Here is a 26,084-nt window from a genome sequence, read left to right on the forward strand (position 1 = left end):
TATGGCCTGCTCAGTGGTGGTCGTTGTGAGTTGATGGTGTCAGTTTTAGCACCTCTGTCTCATCTCATAACCCTTGTCCTCTAGAATCCATCCACATAGTTTGGGAGGTGGAATGAAGAGCTGTGGCATCCTGGACTGGCAGAGGATGAAGGAGTTATGGCAGCTGCCAAGAATGCTATCGCACACATGCAGGAAGCTCCTGTTGTGATTGCAGACCAACTGAATAGAAGCCCTTCTTCTTAATGAATCGGTCTATCTCAGCCTTAAATATATTCAATGATGGAGCATCCACAACCCTCTGGGGTAGAGAATTCCAAAGATACACAACCCTTTGAGTGAAGAAATTTCTCCTCATCCCAGTCCTAAACGATCAGCCCCTTATCCTGAGACTGTGCCCCCATGTTCTAGATTGCGCAGCAAGGGGACACAACTTCACGGTGTCTACGCTGTCTCACCCCTTCAGAATCATGTATGTTTCAATGTGATCATCCCTCATTCTTCTAAACTCCAGAGAATAGGCCCAATTTACTCATCTTGTCATCAAGGGACAAACTCTCATCCCAGGAACCACTCTAATGGACCTTCACTGTAATGGCAAGTATATCTTTCCTTAAATATGAAGACCAAAAATGTGCAGAATGCTCCAGGTGTGGTCTCACCAAAGCCCTGTATAATTGTAACAAGACTTCCTTATTCTCGTACTAAAACGCCTTACAATAAAGGCCAACATGCCATTTGTCTTCCTAATTTCTTGCTGTACCTGCATGCTAACATTTTGTGTTCCTTGTACGAGTGCATCAAAGTCCCTCTAAACATCAACAGCGACAAGTTTCACGCTTTTTAAAAAAATATCCTGCTTTCCTATTCTTACTACCAAAGTGGATAACCTCACATTTCCTCACATTATACTCCAACTGCCACCTTGTTGCCCACTCACTTAACCTGTTTGCAGTCTCTTTGTGCCCTCCTCACAACTTACATTCCTGCTTAACTTTGTATCATCAGCAAACTTAGTTTCATTACTCTTGGTCCCTGAAGAGAAAAACATTTGCAGGACTTGGGAGAAAAGATGAGGGAGTGGGACTAGCTGAGTTGCTCTTGCAGAGAGCCAGCTTGGGCACGACAGGTCAAATGGCCTCCTTCTATGCTCTAACCATTCTATGATTCTGTGATCCACCAGGAGCTGGTTTGAGACTGACCATGGCTATTTCATGAAGCATCCTTATATCAGTGATTTTCAAACATTTCTGAGCACAAGGCAAAGGGGTTGGGTATCCCCAGTAAGCATTAACATACTCCTATAGATGTCCTGCAAATATTGGCAAATGCATAAGGACTTCTGAAAGACAATGTCAGTCACCCAAATGAAAAAAAAAATTCCTTTTCTTTAGTTTATGCAAAGCAAGCAAACAAAAAACAAGTTCAGGAAAATTCAGAAAGTTAATGACTGAGAGACAGAAAACAGACGAGCCTGGGGACTCCAGCTTGGAAACCATTGCCTTACACCTGCAGAATAAAGAAGATCTTCTCGAACCAGATCTAAACCTAAGCCCCAGAGGTGAAACATCAATGAGCACCTTTCATATACAATTCAATCTCTGATTTCTTTAAACCTTCTGGATTAACCTCTAAACAGTTTCATGAAGAGCACTTTTTAAAATTTAGATTTCATGCCATTTTTCCTTTGCTGATTGCAACAGGCATGCTTCCTCTTTCAATTGGTTACATAGCTGTTGGGTGAATAAAGAATTGGGATCAACTCTGCTATTCACTGTTGTCACATTGGTTGCTGACACAGTCAATGCTGAATAGCGAGTAATGGTAATTTGGGAGTGGTACTAGAAGACTACTGGAAACCATGAACCATCCCCAGTGACGAAGGAGCCAACACAGTCCAAAGGGGAGAGGAGGGGAGATAATTCCTAGGAAAAAGATTTTGTTTTTTAAAATGCCATGAAATGTATTAGCATCTTGCTGCACCATTTCATCTTTAATTGTTTCTATACCCAATACAGTTAACAATTAATCCTGGTAAAAATATGTACAGAGGCAGAAGTCATTTGCCACCAAATACTGATAGCTCCTTTTTTGAGCGATTGGGGCTAGTTTCCTAATACTACGCCTAGTAAGGCTACTCAAATGCTGAAAGGCACGAATGCAGATGTCAGCTCTCTGATTGTTCATTTTCTGGGTATGACCACAAATAGCACGACCAGGCAAAGACTTGCCAACCATGTTATCTGTCATTTATTTTCATAATCTCAGTACAACTCAACACAGTGTTACAAGAAACTCACCACCAATTGGTTCTGGTGTGTATCCATCAGGATTATAGCCAAGGCTGATAGCACTTTGTCGCTGAAAATCAAAGACTGATATTATTAACACTTCTAACCATCAGTATGCAAACAAGCAAATGTAAAGCTTAGTGCTTATATATTGGTTATTCTTACATAATTTTTCCACTAAAGGACACAAAGAAATCAATACTGTTTATGAAGGACTTGAAGACCTCCTGTGGCCTTGTTGACAGATAGTCTGTGGTCTGGAATACAGCTGTGATGTTAAGGCTGGTCCTATTCTTAGCTGAGGAAAGAAGTACAGTAAAGGCTGGGAAGCAGAACATGGGGCTGAAAAGAAAGGAAATTCTGAATCTAGGTCTATGAAATTAAGTGATGCTATATCTAAGGAATAGTCAATATAGCATATAAAAATTGAAAAGATAAGATACAGGCCTAGAAATTGGCTGGTGCAAACTGGGCGCAAGAAAGAATCCGATATTGGTCCTAGGGCCTCATTTACATCAGACTGATAAGCTGCTGGCTCTTGCTGCATCGCCAGCAGTATGCCCTCAGATATATATTGCAGGAAGGGGGAGTGATCAGGGTGGAGGTGGGGGGGGTGACTGGGAGTGGATAAGAATGACTGGGAGAGGGAGGGGGTGACTAGAGAATGGTTGAGACAGCCATAAAAAGAGGGAGGGGTTGATCCAGAGAGGGGTCAAATCAGTGCTCAGGACAGGGTGTGGGGTTAAAGCAGCGATCGGGTCAAAGCAGCGATCAGAATGGGGGTGAAAGCATAAAATTATAAAGAAACATTGACAGATTAAATGAGTGAGCAAACTGTGGCAGATGGATTTCAACACAAGTAAATGTGAAGTCGTCCATTTTGGACCAAAATGGATAGATCCATGTGTTTTTTAAATGGTGAAAAGTTAGGAACAGTGAAGGCCCAAACAGATTTAGGGATCCATGTACACAGGTCAATAAAGTGTAGTGGTCAGGTACAAAAAATAATCAAAAAGGCGAATGGAATGTTAGCATTTATAATGAGAAGGCGAGAATATAAAGGGAGGAAGTTATGCTACAGTTATACAAAGCCCTAGTTAGACCACATGTGGTTCAGGGCAGTGCACCTTTCTAAGGATATACTGGCTTAGGAGGAAGCTCTGCACAGATTCTTCAGAATTGTTTGCTAGCTGGTTTCAAGATAGAAAGCAGGGAGTGGGAGTCAGGGGTAGCTATTCACAGTGGCGGTAGTTGGGCAGTGGTGTTTCACAAGGATCAATGCTGGGAGCACTGTTGTTCACAAATTTTATTTGGACTTTGGAATCAAAAACACAATTTCTAAATTTGCGATGACACCAAATTGGGCGGATAGTCAATACTGAGGAGGACTTCAACAAATTACAGGAGGACATTAATAAACTTGCAGAATGGACAAATAATTGGCAAATGAAGTTCAACACAGATAAATGTGAGGTAGTACATTTTGGTAGGAAGAATAGGGACATCATTTGTTACTTCGAAGGTTTGAATTTAAGTAGGGTAGAGGAACAAAGGGATCTCAGAGTACAAAAACACCTATCATTAAATGTTGCGCCACAGTTTAGCAAGGTCATAAGAAAAGCAAACCAACCACCAGACTTTATTTCTGGAGGAATAGAATTGAAAGTAGGGAAGTTATGCTAAACCTTTATCGAACCTTGGTTAGACCACACTTAGAGTACTGCCTGCAATTCTGGTCGCCATATTATAAAAAGGATGTGAGGCACTGGAGAGGATGCAGAGAAGGTTTACAAGGATGAGACCAGTAATGTGAGGGTATACATATCAGGAAAGAATGAACAGGCTGGGTCTCTTTTCTATTGAAAAAAAAAAGGCTGAGGGTGACCTAATAGAGTTCTTTAAAATTATGAAAAGCTTTGATAGAGTGGATACAGAGCGAATGTTTCCACTTGTGGGGAAGAGCATAACTAGAGGCCATCAATATAAGATAGTTACCAAGAAATCCAATGGGGAATTCAGAAGAAACTCCTTTACCCAAAGAGTGGTGAGAACGTGGAACTTGATACCACAGGGAGTCATTGAAGCGAATAGTATCGATGCATTAAGGCGAAGCTAGACAAGTATATGAGGGCGAAGGGAATTAGATGAGGATAGATGGGAAGAGGCTCTAGTGGAGTGTGAACACTGGCATGGACTGATTGGGCTGAAAGGCCTGTTTCCGTGCTATATAACCTCTGCAATCCTGTCACCAAGGCAATTTATAATGACCAATTTACCTATCAACCTGCAAGTCTTTTGGCATGTGGGAGGAAACCGGAGCACCCGGAGGAAACCCACGCAGACACAGGGAGAACTTGCAAACTCCACACAGGCAGTACCCAGAATTGAACCCGGGTCGCTGGAGCTGTGAGGCTGCGGTGCTAACCACTGCGCCACTGTGCGTGCATGCATGACACCTGCTAGATTGGATGCTTTGCCACTCATTTTATGCCTGTAAAATGAGAGCAACAACATTAAATTTTTGGCCATAGTTAAGTGACTGGACAAACATATTGAGGAAATAAAAGGGGAAATTGCCCAGAAAAAATTGGAAAGGGAAATTAGCAAATAATAGTGGGTAAACAATTAAAAACATTCAAACAGGAGATGATTAGAGGACAAACTAGGCATATTCTGTCAGAAGGAAATTGGATGAATAGAAAAAATGTAATTGCAATGAGACACATGATCAACACTGGGAATAATAATACAAAAGAAAGTTAAGTAAAGTGTAGAAAATATAGGAAACAAAGCAAGCTTAGAAAGTTGAAGGGGGATATGTAGAAATACTAGCAGCACAGTGGCTGCACAGTGGCGCAGTGGTTAGCACCGCAGCCTCACAGCTCCAGCGACCCGGGTTCAATTCTGGGTACTGCCTGTGTGGAGTTTGCAAGTTCTCCCTGTGTCTGCGTGGGTTTCCTCCGGGTGCTCCAGTTTCCTCCCACATGCCAAAGACTTGCAGGTTGATAGGTAAATTGGCCATTATAAATTGCCCCTAGTATAGGTAGGTGTTAGAGAAATATAGGGACAGGTGTAGGATTAGTATAAATGGGTGGTTGATGGTCGGCACAGACTCGGTGGGCCGAAGGGCCTGTTTCAGTGCTGTATCTCTAAATAAAAATAAAATAAAATAAAAAAATAAAATAGAAACATAAAGAAAAATTGGATTTATAAAAGCAGTAAAACCGGACAGCTTCCTTGCAGCCTGGGACTGGCCCTCTGGTGGCCTCCTTGGGGGGTGGTCCTCCTGATCAGGCATCCTGTGCCCCACTGAGGGCCCCCCCCACAGCACAAACTGCCTGCACTGGAGCACATTCCACCCCACCTCACCAACCGACACCCCCTGTCTCGCTGGGGCCCAGCCGATTCTCCCCAGCTGTTCCTCTCGCTGGGTGCAGTCCGTGTAGTGGTCGACGCTGCTGGGACTGAAGAGCTACCTGCCCGCTGATTGGTCGGCAGCTCCTGGAGGCTGGACTTCCTGCCTCAGAGACCAATTAAGGACCTGGGCCACGTAAAATCACTGCGTCACTTGCAGGCCCGGCAGAGGCGGGCTCGCCAGTGTGTTGGGCCTGCGCCCCAACGTAGAATTCCAGCCATTGTAATGGAGAATTTTGAGTGTAAGTTTCTGAACGGATTCTCCTGCTCATTCACCACAGAAAAGTGGCATAAACAGCAAGGATTTTAATCTTTCAAGATGGAAGATGTGCCAGAGGACTAGAGGATCATCAGTGTAGCACCTCTGTTTAAGAAGGACAGAAGGGATAAACTAGATAACTACAAACCAGTAAACCTAACATTGGTAGTGGGTAAGCTTCTAGAGACCATTATACATATGGAATCTTAGGTTTTATAAATAGAGGTCTGGAACACAAAAGAAGAGATAGAGATAAATTTATGCAAATCATTTGTTAAGCAACAGTTAGAATATTGCAGCCAGTTTTGGACACCCCACATTAGGAAGAATAAGAGGAGCTCTAATGAAGATATTGGGCTTGATGTTGCTCTAGAAATAATGGTGACTCTATCAGTACTCAACTTGGTCCTAAGGGTCAGCTTGGTGTTATCCCACGTGCACTTCGCAAGTCGGTCAAAGGTGGTAGCTGCTTTCCCTATGCGCGTATCGAGCTCTGCATCAAGGGAAAGATTATCTGTCACCCTGGACCTAAGTAGCAGAATTTGCTAACCACTTCCACTTAGTGTGATCAGGGGCAGAGATGCCGTACCTTAGGACCAACCTGATGGTTTATAAGGCCTGTGTTCTCAGCACCTTGCTGTATGGCTGTGAAACATGGGCAACTTACAGCTACCAGGAAAAGAAGCTCAATAATTTTCCATCTTCACTCTCTGCAGCACACTATGGATATATCCTGGCAGGATGTAATTACAAATGTGGCAGTCCGCTCAAAGGTAAAGCTGCCAATTATGTTGGCACTAATCAAACAGAGGCTGCTCCGGTGGATTGAATATGTACACAGGATGGAAGATGGTCTCATACCCAAGGACCTTCTGTATGGTGAGGTAGCAGACGCCAGATGACCAGTCTGGTACCCAAAACTCCACTTCAAGGATGCTTGCAAGTGTGACATGAAGGCCCTAAATGTTGGCTATCGTCCCTGGGAATCACTAGCTGGTGAAAGAGGGAAATGGCGACACATCCTGTCAACTAGCATGCACTGCCATAACAACCAGTAGCTACAGCAGCTTGGCAACAGGAGCCAATGCTGAAAACAACTCAGTGTCACTTGGCAGCTCCCCGTGCGGCACTTGTGATAGAACCTGCCTCTTGAGGATTGGCCTTTGCAACCATCCGCAAAGGTGCACCAAGAGAAGACACCCCACCTAAATGGATTGTTTGCTGCGTGTCCATCGTCTTTCGGAGATGGAAGGATGCCAATCAGTATCAGTACTCACCATTGTTAAACTGTAAATTGGACAGCAACCTACAGCCAGTACATTTATCAGAAAGTTCCTATTAAGTTACACTGCACCTCAAGGATCCGTGCTATACCAATATCTTGCCAGGAGACTCACCATTAATATAGATGGAACCAGATTAAATTACTGTACTTACTTGATGTGTATACACTAACCTCACGAGAGAAAGATATGGTGTGTTCAGTCTAGTGTAAATAAGTCTTAATTACTGCCTCACTGGCACTGACAATTAACAACAAATGTATAGTTTTATTCCTTCAGAATTTATTATTGTTGGAGATTTTAAAATACAAAAAAAGTGTAATTTTTATAATATTTTCTTTCTGTCCCTTATCACTTTCTGTGAATCCAATCTTTCTTTCTCTCCCCTTATTTCACTTTCTGTACCCGATCTGACATTGAATTAAATGTTCTAATTGACACTTCCTGGTTCAGACTCTGTGTTGTCATTAGCAATCCTTCAACCTGATTGGTTAAAGAGATACTTAGTTGGTTGCCCTGTTCACACAAGTCCCAGTAAAGGACACTTTGTTGAAATGGCTCTCCAATTACAGTAAGTTCAAATGCAAAATCCTGTAGAAAGTTAATCGGCAAGTGTAAGAGTAATGAACAGCCAATTTTTTGTTTGAGATCAAAATCCATCCCATTCAGAATTGTGATTTAAATTGAGAAGAACTATCAGTGTCAGTAACTAGAGGGCATAAGTATAAGATTATCATCGAAAGAATGAAAGGAGAATTGAAAGTTTTCTTTTATGCAGAGGGATCTCCAAACTGGATTCCCCCACAAGGAGCAGTGGTGGAAACAGGATTGATAATAGTCTTTAAAAAGGAAGTTGATAAATATTGAAAATAAGGATGAATGTAAGTGTTATGAAAATTCAGGAAATGGGACTAAGTGACGAGTTCTTTCAGAGAGCCAACAAAGGTGCATTGAGCCATCAGTTCTGTAGAATTTTATAATTTCAAAACAGAAAAGTTGAACATGTAACTATAATATAAAAGATATACTCACATTGGGAGGAAGTGATGGTGGTCTCACTGGTTCTGTGAAGTAAAAATGAATTAAAATGAATACATCTGAACTCTTTTATGAAATCTTTAACACTCCTGCAGTGTGTTTTTCAAGCTTGCTTTCACAAACCTGTTCATTTGTATTCTAAAATCTGATTGGGCAGAATTCCTTTTTCTCCTCCCTTCCTCTTTAAAGGCTTCACTTCCTTAATGAAATATAATTCTATGGCAGCAGGAATTCTTTGAAGCATCAATTTAGTGACCGTTGTTTACAACTGAACCTTGACAACAAGTGTCAGCAGGCTATTTGACTGCATAGGGCTTATAGCCAAGCTATCAAGGAAGTTGTAAAATTCCTCTTTCATATCAATCTTTTATAAGTTAAGGGATGCTGCTTTAACTTTTTGAATATTTGTTAATGAAAAGAGCACTTTCTGACATGGAAGCCTAATACACATCATCAAATGTCCTGCATGCATCTTCCTGACACAAATAAGGTGAATGTGCTTTATATAGCTCATGAGGATACTCTGTAATTTAGGACGTCTGCTTTGGGAAGATATTACCTGGCCTCCAGCTATAAATACATGTGCTTATATCCAGGGTTAAGTGCCTGGAAAATGATTGGATTGTAGAGAAGCAAGTTATTTAATAAGCAACCAGTCACTCTCCTTTTTGAAGGGAGGTTAACAGGGTATATGCGGAGATAACTTAAAGAAAAAATGCCTGGTGAAGAAAGATTAGAACTGAGTCAATTCTCTGTATGAAAATCAGCAATGCAATACATAAGACTAGGCACCTCTGCAGTGCTCAAGAAGCCTGTTGATTGAATAGCCAGCCTGGTTCATTCATTAGAATTTCTAAAGTTCTTTGTACTTATGTAAGTGAGACAATTCTCTTTTGGGAAATAGCCTGCACTCCATATAAAGGCACTTAAAATCTGTGCCTGTGTGGATTGATCAATGACTTGGTTTGGAGACTTTTATGCATAATAATATGCTTTTGTATATGTCAGACCCACGGTTATAAATGGAGAAGATGGTGATGAAGTAGTGCAACTTCTAGAGTTCAGCATTCAGTATTAAAAAAATGTTTCAGCCACCATCTGAAAAAGATGCTTCCCAGGAATATTAGTCTGAATCAAATGGATTGTGATATTGGTTCTAAAGCCTGTAATGAGAGAACAATGCCAATATGGTAGACAACCCGATGATTTTATTCATGTTTCCCCAGATGTCAATTTTCTGTCCTTAGCAAATTGTTACAAAAGTACCTTGGGGAGGGGGGAAAAGTTCTAGGGATAGTTCACCTCAAATCACACCATGGAACAGCACAGCTAGAGATTTTTGATTTTATTTTTGTTCTCTCTGGTTATCAGATATGTTGTTGTTCGTCTCCCACTTGGAAAGTAATTGGATGGTGATGGAAATTGAGAATAGTACCAGAGACCAAGGTATCTCAGCCTGGATTTTTCTAGGTGTTGCATTTGCACTGGAAGTATGGCTGGACAGGTCTTCCACTTACCCAATGTCAAGAGTTACTGGATGCATGTTGTTTCCATATTGACCTCACTTAAATACTTTGGTGATCTGCTCGAGTTCAGAATGAATGGAAAATAGCTAAATCGTGGAAAATGGTGCTGCAGGTTTAAATTGCTGCAACAGCTTAAGGAAACAGGTATCTTCACAATATTTTCAGATGCACAAGCAAAATATTTTTCTGTAAACATGTACAAAAGGTCTACTGTCCTTCCACTTTGCAGATTCTGATATGGAAGTGCTCCCTCTTGTGGGGGGAAGCTTGGTTTGGGAGGTTCCCTCAAGATGAGAAGCTCTGAGCTCATGGAAAGAGACACTCAGGGCAGTAGGTGTCAACTCAAAAAACCCTATGCACTGCCATTCAACACAAGAAGACGTTTAATGACCTTACCAGTTCAGAAAAGGTAATAGGTATCAGTTGCACTTTCTAAGAATGCATTATGTTAAAATGTCTTACAGAAAATCTTTAAGTATTCATAAGAAAATCCAACCTTTTAGGTGACAGCCACATGACATCCATCTAGATGACCCCTTTACCATGCTCCTTTTTTCCCCAAATATTAATGATTGTGGAAATTATGGACTAAGTGTACTTCATATTATTACTTATTTTTTCAATGGAATGAAAATTGATCAGTTCTATAAGAGGCAGGCGATCTATTCTGTCACATTACCACCCAGACAGTGAAGCTGAATTTACCCCTGGCTGTGGCTCTTTTTTAATAAATAAGTTATTGGAATATTACATGTTAATTACTGTAATCTTCATAATTCTTACCAAGCACCACACCTTCCACATACTCTACTATTGTCATAAAACAACCGGAGCACAACCAGAACATTCAAATTTCATTATCCTACTTTAAAACAAAAGCCTGCATTTTTAAAGAAAAGATAAATAACCACATATTCCACAGCATATGTAAAATGATCACATTGAAAGCGTAGGAGTCATATATTATTGTACAAGTCTCTCATTTCTTCATATATGAAAGTTTTTCAAATAGTAACAGACAATAGAATATGCAGGGGCAGCAGACCACTCTCCTCCGTATGTCACGACAATACTTATCCCCTCTTTCTATTGCATATATTTTCTTCCTCCCAACACAGAGATGCTTGAACCTATTCACACAGGCAACCAATGTCCCAGCTCAGACTAATTAACTCAGGAAAGAACAAGGATCAAATCTGAGGCCTCTCGTTTCCTCTCTTACTCAGTACAAAAACAGATGTTGTATTTACCTTTGAGTGATCTATGCTCCAAAGGCACCTAATTTATATAATAGGAATTTTATCAATTAGAAAAGGTGAACTGAGATTGCTTGCTCAGCATGCACTAATTACAATACATAATACTAATGCTTGGCTTACCAGCGGGTTGGCTAGGATTATTGCAGGCTTCACGTAGTACATGTATCACCCCATCAGACTTGAGCTTTAAATATTCAACCAGCTTTAAAACAAAAATGCATATCAGGGTGGCATTGGACAAGTATGTACAAGTAATCTAACTTACTGCTTAATTAAGGTATGCAATGTTACAAATTGATTGAAAATAGCAGCTCTGAGGTTTAATTACTATGTGGCAAATTAGCTTGATGCCTCTTTGAATGTAGATTATAGGATGATATGATAGAAATGTGCAAAGGTGTGAAAGGATGGGGCAAGATAGAAAGAAGCAGACTGTTTCCAGCAGTCAAGAGGACAAGAATGGGGCGGGGCGGGGTAGGGCGGGTGGGGTCATCGAAACAACATTAAAAGTAAGAGATTTACAGCAGAAACCTCTTTAAACAGAGACCTGAAGCTATAGAATTTAACTTTTTAAATAGCCTGGAATGGCTTTTAGGCAATGTTGACTGTCCCAGTCTTTTGAGCAACACAAATCTTGTTTACTTTCAAAACAATTGGCTTGGCTATGTAAAGATAATATTTAATAAAAATAAAACTTCCTGTGAATCCAATAACGTGCAAGAAGCTCATGGGTTTCTTTGTCAATAAGATTGAGACCATTCAATCAGCAGCCTTGCCACTTCCCTCCCTTCCCCTAGCCCAGCCAAAACTCCTCTAGGTCTCTTGTGCCCTAGCCATGAACTTGTTTCTCTCCTATCTCCCCTCATTCTCCCTCCGAGCTCATGGTGTCGATGAATCCCATTTCCTGCTCTTTTGACCCTATTCCCATTAAACTATTGCCCACCTAACTTCCCTTCCCGGCTCCCATGCTAGCTGATATTGCTAATGTTTCTGTTTCCTCAGGTACTGTACCTATCTCCTTCAAATCTGCCATCATCACCCCATCCTTAAAAAAAACAACCCTTTACCCCTCTGTCCTTACAAACTACTACCCCATCTCCAATCTCCCTCTCCTCTCCTAAGTCCTTGAATGAGTTGTCATCTCCCTAATTCATGTCCATTTTTCCTGGAACTCCTTGTTTGAATCGCTCCAATCAGGTTTCCACCCCTGCCACAGTATTAAAATGGCTTTTATCAAAGTCACAAATGACATGTTATTTGACTGTGACAAAGATAAACTATCACTCCTCATCCTTCTCAATCTGCTTGATAAGATTGACCACACCATCCTCCTCCAACACCTCTCCACTGTTGTCCAGCTGGGTGGGACTGCATTCACTTGTTTCCATCCTTAATCATAGCCAGAGTATTACCAGCAGTGGCTTTCTCTTCCTGCTCCCACACAGTTACCTCTGGTGACCCCCAGGGATCTATTCTTGGCACCCTGCTATTTCTCGTCTACATACTGCCCCTAAGTGACATCAACTGAAAACACGTCAGTTTCCAAATGTATGTTATTGACACCCAGCTTTACTTCACCACTGCCATTCTTAACTCCTCCTCTGTGTCTAAATTGTCAGACTGTTTGTCTGACATCCAGCACTGGATGAGCAGAAATTTCCTCCAATTAAATATCGGGAAGACTGAAACAGTTGTCTTTGGTCTCCACCACAAACTCCGCTCCCTAGTCACAGACTCCATCGCGCTCTCTGGCAACTGGCTGAGGCTGAACTAGACTGTTCACAACTTTGGTGTCATATTTCAGCCTGACCACATATCCTGCCATCACTAAGACCACCTATTTCCACTTCTGTAACATTGCCTGACTCTGCCCCTGCCTCAGCTCATCTGCTGCTGAAACCTTCATCCACACCTTTTTTTACCTCTAGATTTGACTAATTCAATACACTCCTGATCAGCCTCCTACATTCTACCTTTCTTATCTTGAAGTCGTCCAAAACTCTGCTGTGTGTGTCCTAACCCGCACCAAATCCAGCTCGCCCATCACTCCTATGCCACCACCTATACTGGCTCCCGGTTAAGCAATGCCTCCCTTTTACAATTCTCATCCTTGTTTTCAAATCCCTCCATGGCCTCATCCCTCCATATCTCTATAACCTCCTCCAGCCCCACAACCCTCTGAGATATCAGCAATCCTCGAATTCCGGCCTCTTACACATCCCTGATTTTAATCCCTCCACCAACTCTGGAATTCCCTCCCTCAATGTTTCCACCTCTCTACCTCTCTTTTCTCCTTTAAGACATTCCATAAAAGCTACCTCTTTGACCAAGCTTTTAATCATCTGTCCTGATATCTCTTTTTATGGCTCAGTGAAAAATGTTGTTTTATAATGCCCCTGTGAAGCACCTTGGGACGTTTTATTGCATTAAAGGCGCTACATAAATACAAGTTGTTGCTATTGTTTTTGACTCTGTTCATGATGAGTGGGGGCGATTTCCGTCTGCCTCCCACACCATTCATGCTGATAAAGTCAGATGGAAATTAAAAAGAAACACCTCCCACTGGCCAACCAAGGCCCGTCCAACTCGATCTTCATGTGGGTTTCCTGACAAAAAAAAACAGATGGCAGCCTTATTACAGAATGTAAATCAGGGTCCGATGGACCTCAGCACTGTTTTTAGGTGCTATTGTAGAGGATTGTTTGAACAGGGAATGCTTTACCACAGGGATAGGTTGAGACAGAAACAAGTTGAGACAGGGACACGTTGAGACACAGATCATTGCATCTAATAAGAAAAAGTTTACAAAATGTTTGAAGCAGAGGAAGAAGGAGATAGCAGGGTATTGGCAATAACTTTAGAAAGCTCCAGCAAAGAGCTGAGACAGATGAAACGGACCAAATGGCTTCTTTCTGTTCCGTGATCTTAGACAGTCAACTGAAGGAAGATTCCATTAAGTATTCAAGAGACAGTATTCGGATAGTCTCAGCCTGCAAAATCAGGCTACAAACTGAATTGGAGAATGATCACAGTCCAGTAAGTACATTTATCAAAGAGGCACTAAATAATACAAGCCCTGGAAACTTAGCAGAACTCCAGTGAAAAGGACAGCTTTATACAGAGGTGGAAAAGACCGCAGCTCCTGGGAGCATAGGGGGTGTTTGATCCCCGACTTGGGAGGAGTCCGATGGGGGAGGAACTTGAGGGATTGTGGGGGGAAGCACTTGCTTTCTTCCCAAAGTTTTCCTTGTCTCCTTTCAGCTGTCAGGTTTCCCGTGGTCTGGGTTGAATCAGAGGCTGCCAGCCTCATAAAAGTATTTAATTGGCCAAGCTGCCTGAGAGTGGCTGCCCGCTTGTCCAGCCACCCGTAAACCTGGAAGTGGGCAGGTTGGAGGTGGCTCAGGGTTGGGTTTGAGATTTTTAAAGTTTTAGCATCTCACCTGAGCCCAATCCACCCATTTTTGGGAGCTAAGATTGAACCCATGGTGCACCTCATTGCTTTTAAGGATCCACAAGTATGTGTTGCTCATTCACCTGTGCATTGACTATGAGCTTTATTGTATGCAACAACAACTGCCAGATTACAAGTACCGCACTACAATGTTCTAATTGGACTAATTCATAACAATATATATCTTTGAAAAATTGTGGGCTAGAAATTGGGGTAACATGATTTTCAGGCACAGGGGTCACCTGCCCGCACCTGTTCAGATCAAGGTGGGTAGCTTAACAAAATTTGGTGCACCCACTTCATCTTTAGGATTGTAGCGACTGGTCGAGCAGATCATGTGCTGCTGTCTTCTTCTTAATGCTACTCTGCACTCAGCAGAGTTCAGAATTCAGGAGCATTGCTTAAAGGGAAGCTGCGCTAAAGAATATTGTTGCAATTTAAATAATGGCAAAGTGAGCACCAAGGCACAGAGAGCATTCCAAGGTGGAGGATGCGACATTGGAGGCATTAATAGTGAAGGTGGGCAGGAGAAGAGATGCAATATTTCTGTGGGGTGCCAGGCGGCCCTCAAGGATCACCCTCAGAAGGGAGTTAGATCAGGTGGCCAGGGAGGTCAATTCTCGACATCTGGACCTGAGGATGAAGTTGCAGTGCCACCAGAGGTGTAATGACCTCACGCAGATGATCAAGGTCAGTGAGAACATCTTCACATGACACCTCCCATTGCACCACCAACCTCTCACATTGCTCAATGCACCACACCCCATCATTCACCTGGTACCCAGTCGCTGGCACTCAGGACTCACATCCAGCATCCAGATACTCCACCTTCCAACACTGACAGCCTCACACCCACCTCTGACTGCCTCCACATACCTCCAGCTATTCAGCTATGGCAGGCACATACCGAAACATGGTGCAACACAATTGCTGACATTCTGCATTCCCTCCTGCAGAGAAAGGTGGCACTCAATAGTGGGGGGAAAGCAGATCAGTAGGGGGACGTGGGATCCGCGTGGCTGAAAATATTGAGGATGACAGTATTTTCCTGCTATAGCCCCTTCTCAACTCCCACCTCACCCTTATTTTGATATTTGTGCAAGCTGCTGATGATATGACCCTGGATCTCTTGCTTCCCACTCCATCCCCTCGTCTGACACCAACCTTCCCCTTTTGGTTTCCTGCTTTCAGACACCGAAGAGCTGCATCCTGCCCAGTCACAGCAGACCAAGCAGGAAGAGAGAGAGAGGAACAGCACAGCACAGATGAAAGAAACCCTGTCCCTTAATCAGACATTTTCAGCCACCAGCTCAGATACTGGTTCCGCAATCACCTCAGAGACAAGTGTAGTACAGTAAGGAGGTAGTAACTAAAGCCTGTAAGGAACTAGATAATGAAGTCAGCGTGACTAAGGGAAAGAGTAGGAAGGGAGCAGATGATGTACGCAAAGGGACTGGTGGTCTGAGGTGCATTTGTTTTAATGCAAGTGTAGTAGGTAAGGCAGATGAACTTAGGGCTTGGATTAGTACCTGGGAGTATGATGTTATTGCTATTACTGAGACTTGGTTGAGGTAAGGGCATGATTGGCAACTAAATATCCCAGGATATCGATGCTTCAGGCGGGATAGAGAGGGAGGTAAAAGGGGTGGAGGAGTTGCATTACTGGTCAAAAAGGATATCACAGCTGTGCTGAAGGAGGGCACTAGGGAGGACTCGAGCAGTGAGGCAATATGGGCAGAACTCAGAAATAGGAAGGGTGTGGTAACAATGTTGGGGCTGTACTACAGGCCTCCCAACAGCGAGCGTGAGATAGAGGTACAAATATGTAAACAGATTATGGAAAGATGTAGGAGCAACAGGGTGGTGGTGATAGGAGATTTTAATTTTCCCAACATTGACTGGAATTCACTTAGTGTCAGAGGTCTAGATAGAGCAGAATTTGTCAGGAGCATCCAGGAGGATTTTCTAGAGCAGTATGGAAATAGTCCAACTCGGGAAGGGGCCATACTGGACCTGGTGTTGGGGAATGAGCCCGGCCAGGTGGTTGAAGTTTCAGTAGGGGACTACTTTGGGAATAGTGATCACAATTCCGTAAGTTTTAGAATACTCATGGACAATGACGAGAGTGGTCCTAAAGGAAGAGTGCTAAATTGGGGGAAGGCTAACTATACCAAAATTCGGCAGGAGCTGGGGAATGTAGATTGGGAGCAGCTCTTTGAAGGTAAATCCACATTTGATATGTGGGAGGCTTTTAAAGAGAGGTTGATTAGCGTGCAGGAGAGACATGTTCCTGTGAAAATGAGGGATAGAAATGGCAAGATTAGGGAACCATGGATGACAGGTGAAATTGTGAGACTAGCAAAGAGGAAAAAGGAAGCATACATAAGGTCTAGGAGGCTGAAGAAAGACGAAGCTTTGAAAGAATATCGGGAATGTAGGACCAATCTGAAACGAGGAATTAAGAGGGCTAAAAGGGGTCATGAAATATCTTTAGCAAACAGGGTTAAGGAAAATCCCAAAGCCTTTTATTCATATGTAAGGAGCAAGAGGGTAACTAGAGAAAGGATTGGCCCACTCAAGGACAAAGGAGGAAAGTTATGCGTGGAGTCAGAGAAAATGGGTGAGATTTTAAATGAGTTCTTTGCATCGGTATTCACTGAGGAGAGGGACATGACGGATGTTGAGGTTAGGGACAGATGTTTGATTACTCTAGGTCAAGTCGGCATAAGGAGGGAGGAAGTGTTGGGTATTCTAAAAGGCATTAAGGTGGACAAGTCCCCAGGTCCGGATGGGATCTATCCCAGGTTACTGTGGGAAGCGAGAGAGGAAATAGCTGGGGCCTTAACAGATATCTTTGCAGCATCCTTAAACACAGGTGATGTCCCGGAGGACTGGAGAATTGCTAATGTTGTCCCCTTGTTTAAGAAGGGTAGCAGGGAAAATCCTGGTAATTATAGACCGGTGAGCCTGACGTCAGTGGTAGGGAAGCTGCTGGAGAAGATACTGAGGGATAGGATCTATTCCCATTTGGAAGAAAATGAGCTTATCAGTGATAGGCAACATGGTTTTGTGCAGGGAAGGTCATGTCTTACCAACTTAATATAATTCTTTGAGGAAGTGACAAAGTTGATTGATGAGGGAAGGGCTGTAGATGTCATATACATGGACTTCAGTAAGGCGTTTGATTAGGTTCCCCATTGTAGGCTGATGGAGAAAGTGAAGTCGCATGGGGTCCAGGGTGTACTAGCTAGATGGATAAAGAACTGGCTGGGCAACAGGAGACAGAGAGTAGCAGTGGAAGGCAGTTTCTCAAAATGGAGACGTGTGACCAGTGGTGTTCCACAGGGATCCGTGCTGGGACCACTGTTGTTTGTGATATACATAAATGATTTGGAGGAAAGTATAGGTGGTCTGATTAGCAAGTTTGCAGACGACACTAAGATTGGTGGAGTAGCAGATAGTGAAGGGGACTGTCAGAGAATACAGCAGAATATAGATAGATTGGAGTGTTGGGCAGAGAAATGGCAGATGGAGTTCAATCAGGGCAAATGCGAGGTGATGCATTTTGGAAGATCCAATTCAAGAGTGAACTATACAGTAAATGGAAAAGTCCTGGGGAAAATTGATGTACAGAGAGATTTGGGTGTTCAGGTCCATTGTTCCCTGAAGGTGGCAACGCAGGTCAATAGAGTGGTCAAGAAGGCATACGGCATGCTTTCCTTCATCGGACGGTGTATTGAGTACAAGAGTTGGCAGGTCATGTTACAGTTGTATAAGACTTTGGTTCGGCCACATTTGGAATACTGCGTGCAGTTCTGGTCGCCACATTACCAAAAGGATGTAGATGCTTTGGAGAGGGTGCAGAGGAGGTTCACCAGGATGTTGCCTGGTATGGAGGGCACTAGCTATGAAGAGAGGTTGAGTAGATTAGGATTATTTTCATTAGAAAGACGGAGGTTGAGGGGGGACCTGATTGAGGTGTACAAAATCATGAGAGGTATAGACAGGGTGGATAGCAAGAAACTTTTTCCCAGAGTGGGGGATTCAATTACGAGGGGTCACGAGTTCAAAGTGAGAGGGGAAAAGTTTAGGGGGGATATGCGTGGAAAGTTCTTTACGCAGAGGGTGGTGGGTGCCTGGAATGCGTTGCCAGAGGTGGTAGACGCGGGCACGATAGCGTCTTTTAAGATGTATCTAGACAGATACATGAATGGGCAGGAAACAAAGAGATACAGACATTAGAAAATAGAAAATAGGCGACATGTTTAGCTAGAGGATCTGGATCGGCGCAGGCTTGGAGGGCCGAAGGACCTGTTCCTGTGCTGTAATTTTCTTTGTTCTTTGTTCTTTGTTCTTTGTCAGGTTGGGATCAGATATGGTAGGTTGGATTCTATAGAGCCCTTGACGTCGGGATCTGTGGTGGGGAAGGGCCTGAAGATGGCCCAGGATGAGGCCCGCCATGGACCTTGACACTGGCAGGGCCCAGCCCAGTATTGCCGTCGGCGGCCACCTCTACCCCCCCTCCCCCCCCCACCTGAAACCCCTCCCATCCGCTGCTCGGCGACAGGACCACAATTTAAATATTTCAATAAATTACATCACCTGAATTAATGACTCTCCTGTTGCCTCCTAATGTCCCACCGCGATCTTCACCCCGGCAGCCAGCACTGCCAAGCCTCCGGAACCCCGTCTGGGGAAACGAGGCAGAACACTGGTGGGGAGGGTGCAGGAGGTAAGTTTCTCAGTGCCGGGGGTGGGGGAGGGAACGGGGTCAAAGTAACATCCTGGGTGTAGGGGATGGTGGGAAGGGTTATAGTTCAAAGTTTGTGCAGTTGGGCAAGAAGGTCAAATGGTAAAGGTAAGCGTTTTGGGGGGGGAAAGGGCAAATAATTAATTTAATTGAAATTGGGGGGGAGAGGAGCAAAGGAAATTCAATTTAATCTTTCTTAAATTATTTTAATTTGCTGGTAGAGCTAACAGTCCTTTAAAAGTGGTGTCAACGCCTGCGCACAGATAGCTGACGCTATTACTGGGGACGGACAGCCCTCTCCTCCACGTGATCGGTGGGGGAGTGGCCAGCTCCGGCTACTTAAATGAGCCACTGCGCTTGAAATCATGGCGACTCTTTGGCGTACTGCCCGCATGGGCGGGCCACCATTTTATTCGCCAGAATCCAGCCCAATAAGTCATGTGGGCATGAGTGACTGCAAGCAGGCCAGGGTAAAGGATGGTTTATTTGCCAGCTCACCGGAAAGCGAGGTCGCAGACGAGTTCTGTAGCTGAGGACTCAGATGAGGAACTTGATGGGGTGGCATACAGGAGAGCACTGATGAATGTGCATTGGCTGGCCTGCCAAACAGTCTCCTGCCACTGTCAAGGAGCATGAAGGAGTCCGACTCCAAGTTGACAAAGGACATAGCGCAGAGCTTTCCTTCTCTGCAGCCTCTGTTCCATCTCCGTGTCATACTGCAGATGAAGAGGCACTGGCACTGCTGCCCCCATACCTGTTCCAATCTTTATGTGGACCCGTCACCTACTCCTGTGAAGATGCAGCAGTGCTCCTTGGCAAATCCAGCAACTTATCATAACACCTCCAAAAACACTTCAGAGTACTTTCAGACACTTTGTAATAGCAGAAATTCTTAAAAATCACCTTAACTACAATTTGGGTGCCTGGCCCTCTAAATCAAGTTAATGCAGGGCCCGTCTAGCAACAGAATGCTTGTTGTTTGCTGAGTATCTACAATTTCATTGCCTGGGCCTGCATATCCTGGCATTGCATCCACTGTTGGGCTGTGTGACTTCAGGGTAGCGTTGACTCAAGGCCTTGGGACACTACAGGGGACACTGCAGGGTCGCACAGGAAATGGCCAGCAGCGCAGGGCACCCCACAAAAGCAGCACAATGCAAAAGAATTTTGCACCCTATGAGTACAGAGCAATTATTATATACCTGCCAAAGAGTATCAAACTTTGATCCCTCAGGGATGGAGAACTTTCCAGATTTGTCTAAGCCTATTCTGTAATGGTAGGCTGATTTTCCATAGAGCATAGAAAGAGCATACATTCCTTGTTCTATCCGATGTCTGACCCTAGAACACAAGAAGAAAATGTTAGAAATGAATTAAACAGTTATTTTTTTTAAACTTCATAAATTATTATGAATTATGAAAAAAGAATATAAAAAAGTTCCATGTTGTCTGTCCTTTACTGGCCTCTGTTTTTCTATGTGAATATTAATTTCATCTCATATTATGGCTTCTAGAAACTGATGTAAGGGTAGCTAGATTATAGTTACCTGGCTTATCGCTGCTCGTATTTTAAGCGTACATTGGAAAAACCCTAGTCCTCAAAGACAACTTCTGCAGCTAAGGATGTTTCATAGATTGTGGTCAGAGCCACTTCTATTTTCTCTTTGACTTCTCTCAGCATTCCTAAGACACAAGCTGAGAGAAGGGTTCCTAAATGAAGTGCACAAGGCCATAGCCTTCCAAAAAATATGAAAGAATCTAAATTGAGTTGCATCAATCTAGGTAGAATCCCTTAATATATGGATGACGGGCACATTCAATGTCTCACTCAGATTCTCAATGTTTTAGTTATAATCTCTTAAATTTCTTCTCTCAAACATTCAGTACTGGTTATTGTGTTCTTCTTTCAGTCCCTCCCAGCTTGGACTCTTTCTTCCTGTGGATTACAGCTATTTTCTTTATTCCCCTTTTTTTGCTGTTGGCCCTTTATAACTTCTTTTCACTTCATTTTTCAAATTTTATTTGCCCACACTCCACAAAGATATCTGTGAGTATGTCTCCCTATTCTTCACTCCCATAGCTTATACATTCAAGGGATTTTCCCTTGCTGGCCTCACCTGCTTTTTGAAAAGGTGTACCATCTCTAAGTTTCTCTTGGAGTCCTGACATTGCATTTCTGCTGGCTCTGCTTTGCTTCACCATTACAAATTGAAGCCAACTGCCTCACTGGCAAGTTTTGTACTTTAACATATTTCCATTTGTGGAAGTTCAGCGAATGAGGAAGAATGATAGAATATTTACTGCAATCTTCCCCATTCTTTAAACTAAATGTCACTAAGTTCCCTCCTGGCTTCCTTCTTATTTTGCCATCTGACCTGACAAGGTTTGGAAATACTGGCCCCAACAGTCTGCATGATGGATCCATGCATACAAGACGTGCTGTTATGCCAAAAGTGCCTATCAGAATCTGTTTTTAATTTGCAACCACATTGAACACAGTGGTTGTGCACTGATCTGTGGCTCCTATTCGGTGTATGCCTCCTTCAGGAGAGGAAAAAGTCATGTATGCAGGCCTTAAGGACTTATGGCTTGTTGAAGAGGCTTAAAGCTTAGGCACTGGCAGCAATGGAGAAGGTACATAGACAGTATCAGGAGGCTTGCAACAGGTGGTGCTTGCACTGACTCTTTGGTTCTTCATGGCTGTCCTCCATTTCCTCATCTGAGGACTCTTGCTGTGGTTCCAATATGCAGCACATGACAAGGGAGTTTGGCATGTTGCAATGGCACAATTTGGTCTGATATATCCAGATAACAGAAGTTCTGTTCCGATCAGCGTGCCCATTGTGTGTTTGATGAGGCTTTAGTGGAGGCATGGGCTTTCTGTTCTGTTCTGGTGTTTGAGGTGGTACAGAGGGGTCCTGAGCTGCAGCAACAGGGAGTAGCACTGATCCCCCAGAATCTAACCCATCACATATTTAATCCTGTCATTTAAAGCATATATGCACTCCTCCATAAATATAAGCAAAAAATGGCAACTTACAGAAATTTCCCATCTGGTTGTGCACCAGAGTACAGCCGACGCTCTGCCTCGTCACGACGTATGTTACCATGGTACCAGGCCATCTTCTCATGTGCAGTGCTTGCAATCAGCTTCTGTAACTGTGGAGCTTGACTGATAATTGCTTGTTCCAATGCCTCACCCTGAAAAGGAAAATAAAACACAACTACATTAATTCAATCCCACATGAGCAGCAAATACTTAACACTTTGTCAATTAATGGCTAAACCTTCTTAAAACCATAGGGGACAACATTGGATAGCCCCAAAAACAGTCATGGGTATTATAATGCGTGATTAACCCACAGCCATTCCTCCAAATGCAAGCAGCATGTAAACTTCGTGATACCTGCTCATTTTCTTGATTGTAGCATGCAGCCAGCACTAAGCACAATGTCAATGGCTGCTCACTTGAATAGAGGGCGCAAAATTATAAGAAGATAGCAAGAGTTCAAGCTAACCTGCACTACTTATAGGCGGCCTGCATGCTTTAAAGGGGAGGTGCATTTTGACTGCAGCAGATGCGGTAATTCATTCTAAATGTGAGTTTGACCTGGAAAAGGCATAAGAATGGCACAATTTGGCAGAAAGTGGGCTCCAAAGGTCTCTGATGCAGCACTGGAGGCTTTGGTGGAGGAGATGGCCAAGAGAGGAGACATCCTCTATGCACAGGGGACCAGGTGAGCCTCCAGACAAACACAGTCGTGGTCAATGCCAGCCACTGTAGTCCCAAGGACCTGGATGCAGTGTTGCAAAAACTTCAATGATCTCACACGTCAAGTGAATGCATCTTCAAATTCCATGCCCACCAACTGCACCACTAGCCTCAAACACTACTCAATTCAACACCCCACCTTCACTCACCTACCAACAATCGCTATCAACCCCACAATCATGGCTTCACCACACTCTCACACACTTAGGGCTGCATTTTGTGTAGGAGGCGGGGCTTCAGGCACTGGGCCGAAAAGCAGGGGGAGCCCTGCCTCATCCTTTTTTGTGCCCCCCCCCCCCAGCCCCTCCACCAAACCCAGAGTGATTCTTCATTTTTTTTTGCCTAAGTGTCCCGCACCGGGTTCCCCGTCCCTTTAAAGACAGGGATGCTGTCTCCAAGAGCTGCCGGCCAATCAAATGGTCAGCAGCTCAGCAGTATTGGCGGCACCACCACTAGCGGCAGCCACTGCCAGTACTGCAGAGGCCTTGGACCCAGGTCCAGCGCTGGAACCTCGGACCAGTCCGGAAGGCACTGGCAAAGGAGGGGTGAGAGGGTAGATTTAATGTCCAGGTGGAGGGGGGGGGGTGGTCCTTGGATTTGGAGGTTTGGTTGGCGACTGTCCTCCATGGGCTACAGATTTTCCATGAAGGAGGAAGCATACCCCAAGCTCGCAGGGGGGTAGGGGGGAGGTGCCTCGTTTTACAAGGGCCCTCCCTGCATGGCGGAGGCACTGCCCACCACTGGTTAGATCCCAACAGCGGCAGGAAGAGGCCGTTAAGTGGCCATTAATAGGACTACCATCAACATAGGCGTTGTGCTTGTCTTCATGGAGTTCATCTTACTGCTTGCAGGAAAAGATAGTTCATAACCTAAAGGAACAGGCAAAACCAGCAGACGGGTTCATTCCTAATCCCTTGGACAGCAGGTGTTGGAACTGACAGGGCAACATGAGGGTCGCTCCATCGCTGATGGCGAGACAGGAGTACAGACCCAAAAGAGTGAGTGGCCGAGTGCATAGGCATAAGGGAGCCTCTGGTGCACATGAAGCATAATGCGTGTGTGTCCACCACTGGACACATGGAGCTCCACACTAGGAGTAATTGGATGGACGTAATGGAAAGCACATAACCTTTTAATCTATCTGTTCTCTCATTCAGGTCAGGCCGCAGAACAGAGAACTGCAGTGGTTGGAGGATAGCCGTCCACCTGAGAGGAGGAGGAGGGAACCTCAGGGAGTGCACATTACATCATTCTCCCGGTACCCTCCACCAGTGCAGATACCACACCAGAAGAGTGCCCGTGTTGCACGTATGCCGGTTTGAAACTGAAACAGCACCCGTAGCTCCAAAAATGGGTGTTTTGCAACCAAACTTTGCAACCATAGCACTTAATGAGTTAATGCCTGAACATATATTTGATCTTAACTGTTTACTTTCTGCTTTGTTAGATAGCCCTAATGTACTTATACACATAGTAGAAGTGTCTTCTACTCTACTCACTCACATGCACACATATATACACAAGAACATTGCAAGCACTCCTTGAAGGTATTGTTTCCTTTCACAATCTATAATCCTCCATGTCCTTTTCCCATTCAGCTGTCACCCTGCATGGATTATTTATGCTTCAGATTGCCCCTGCCTAAATGCTGCTCTTGTCTATATGAAGACATCTACAAGGCACGGGCCATTCTCTCATTGTATCCAAATCCTCTTCCAGCCTATTTTTTTTATCCAAGGTCCTCACACCTGCATATATCTTTGTATCATCCACAAACTTGACTATTGTTCCTCCATATCATTAATAAAGATGTTGAACAGCAATAGCCGCATCATTGATCCCTGTGGAATTCCACTCATGACCTACCCCAAGTGGAACTGCTACCATTTCTACCTCGGTCAACAGAAATGCAAACAATTCTTTATCCAGGCTAACATCTGCCCACCAATGTCATAAGATGTAGTTTTACTTATCAGCTTTTTGTATTGTTCTTTATCAAGCACATTTTGAAAGTTCAAATATATATCAACCTCACTGCCTCATCCACCAACTTTGTAACTTTGCCAAGAAATTCAACTTGGTGAGACAAAACCTTCTTTTAAAGAAGCCATGTTAGGATTTCCTAATAGCCCCTGGTCTATCAAGATATTTATCACCACAAGGACTGCAGTGGTTCAAAAGGGAGCTCACAGTCACTGTTACGACCAGGTGAGAAGGCGTCTAGGGGGTCCCTGTCAGCTTTGCCTGGTTTAACCGTAACAGGGTTTAATTTTAGAAACATCGTGTTTTTAACTCCCCCTCTGTGAATCCTTGTTCAGTGTTCCAACTGTAAGGCAAAGAAATCAAACAGGTTTCCTTAGATTTAAACAAGAAAGGTGGAAGTTTATTAATCTTAAAATTTAATCCGGTTAATGACTGTGGATAAGCAATGCAACCACGCCGGCATGCATATGCAATAAACACACACGCAGATAGAGACAGAAAAAGTAGAAAAGAATAAAGGGGAAAAGTTTGAGGCAATATCTGGTAATCACAGTCCTTTAAGTTCAATGTGGAGTCTTTGGTTGTCTGTAAGTCTTGCAATTCATTGGGGCCCTGTGCACGCTTCAACTTGTTTCAATGTCAGAGTCTTTTCTCTCTTGAGGTTTACGTGTCTTCCGTGGGTCTGGTGGCTTGGGAGAAAGTGAGAGAGAGAGAGACAGCCAGGCAAGAGACTTGCTTGTTCCAGCTTCAGTTGGATAACTGCCTTCTGTTCCTTTCTCTGTGGCACAATTCAAAAAACCCCAGGTTGCCCAGCAGGTTAGTTATATGACTAACTCCTTATTTGGAACAGTTTCTCCTGTGAGCTTGTGGATTTAGCAGTCTCTGGAATGTGCTTCCTTCCACCTTCAATGCCTGGTGATCAAAATCCATTTGGGTTAATTGGAGCAGGGAATAGTCCTTTGTCTCCATAAGCAGCGTCTCTAAGTATGCAAATGTCCTTCCAGTCCAGTGTCTGTTGATCTTCAAACAAGTCATTTCTTCACTCCAGCGACAGTTTAGAA

At 43.7% G+C, this 26,084-nt stretch overlaps 1 protein-coding gene across 4 annotated transcripts in view; it reads right to left on the minus strand.

Annotated features, from left to right (window-relative positions):
- The window catches only part of zap70 (zeta chain of T cell receptor associated protein kinase 70), a 143,345-nt gene that overhangs the window by 26,249 nt on the left and 91,012 nt on the right, over positions 1-26,084 (minus strand). For all 4 annotated transcript variants that reach the window (XM_068016397.1, XM_068016398.1, XM_068016399.1 and 1 more), the window contains 5 exons: positions 22,309-22,469; positions 20,471-20,609; positions 11,188-11,269; positions 8,277-8,308; positions 2,298-2,358 (listed from right to left, as the gene is read on the minus strand). In XM_068016397.1, the coding sequence (XP_067872498.1) occupies positions 2,298-2,358; positions 8,277-8,308; positions 11,188-11,269; positions 20,471-20,609; positions 22,309-22,469 (475 nt within the window). The remainder of the gene's footprint in view (positions 1-2,297; positions 2,359-8,276; positions 8,309-11,187; positions 11,270-20,470; positions 20,610-22,308; positions 22,470-26,084) is intronic.

This window comes from Heterodontus francisci, chromosome 36, assembly GCF_036365525.1.
Source record: "Heterodontus francisci isolate sHetFra1 chromosome 36, sHetFra1.hap1, whole genome shotgun sequence".
Lineage (NCBI taxonomy): Eukaryota > Metazoa > Chordata > Chondrichthyes > Heterodontiformes > Heterodontidae > Heterodontus > Heterodontus francisci.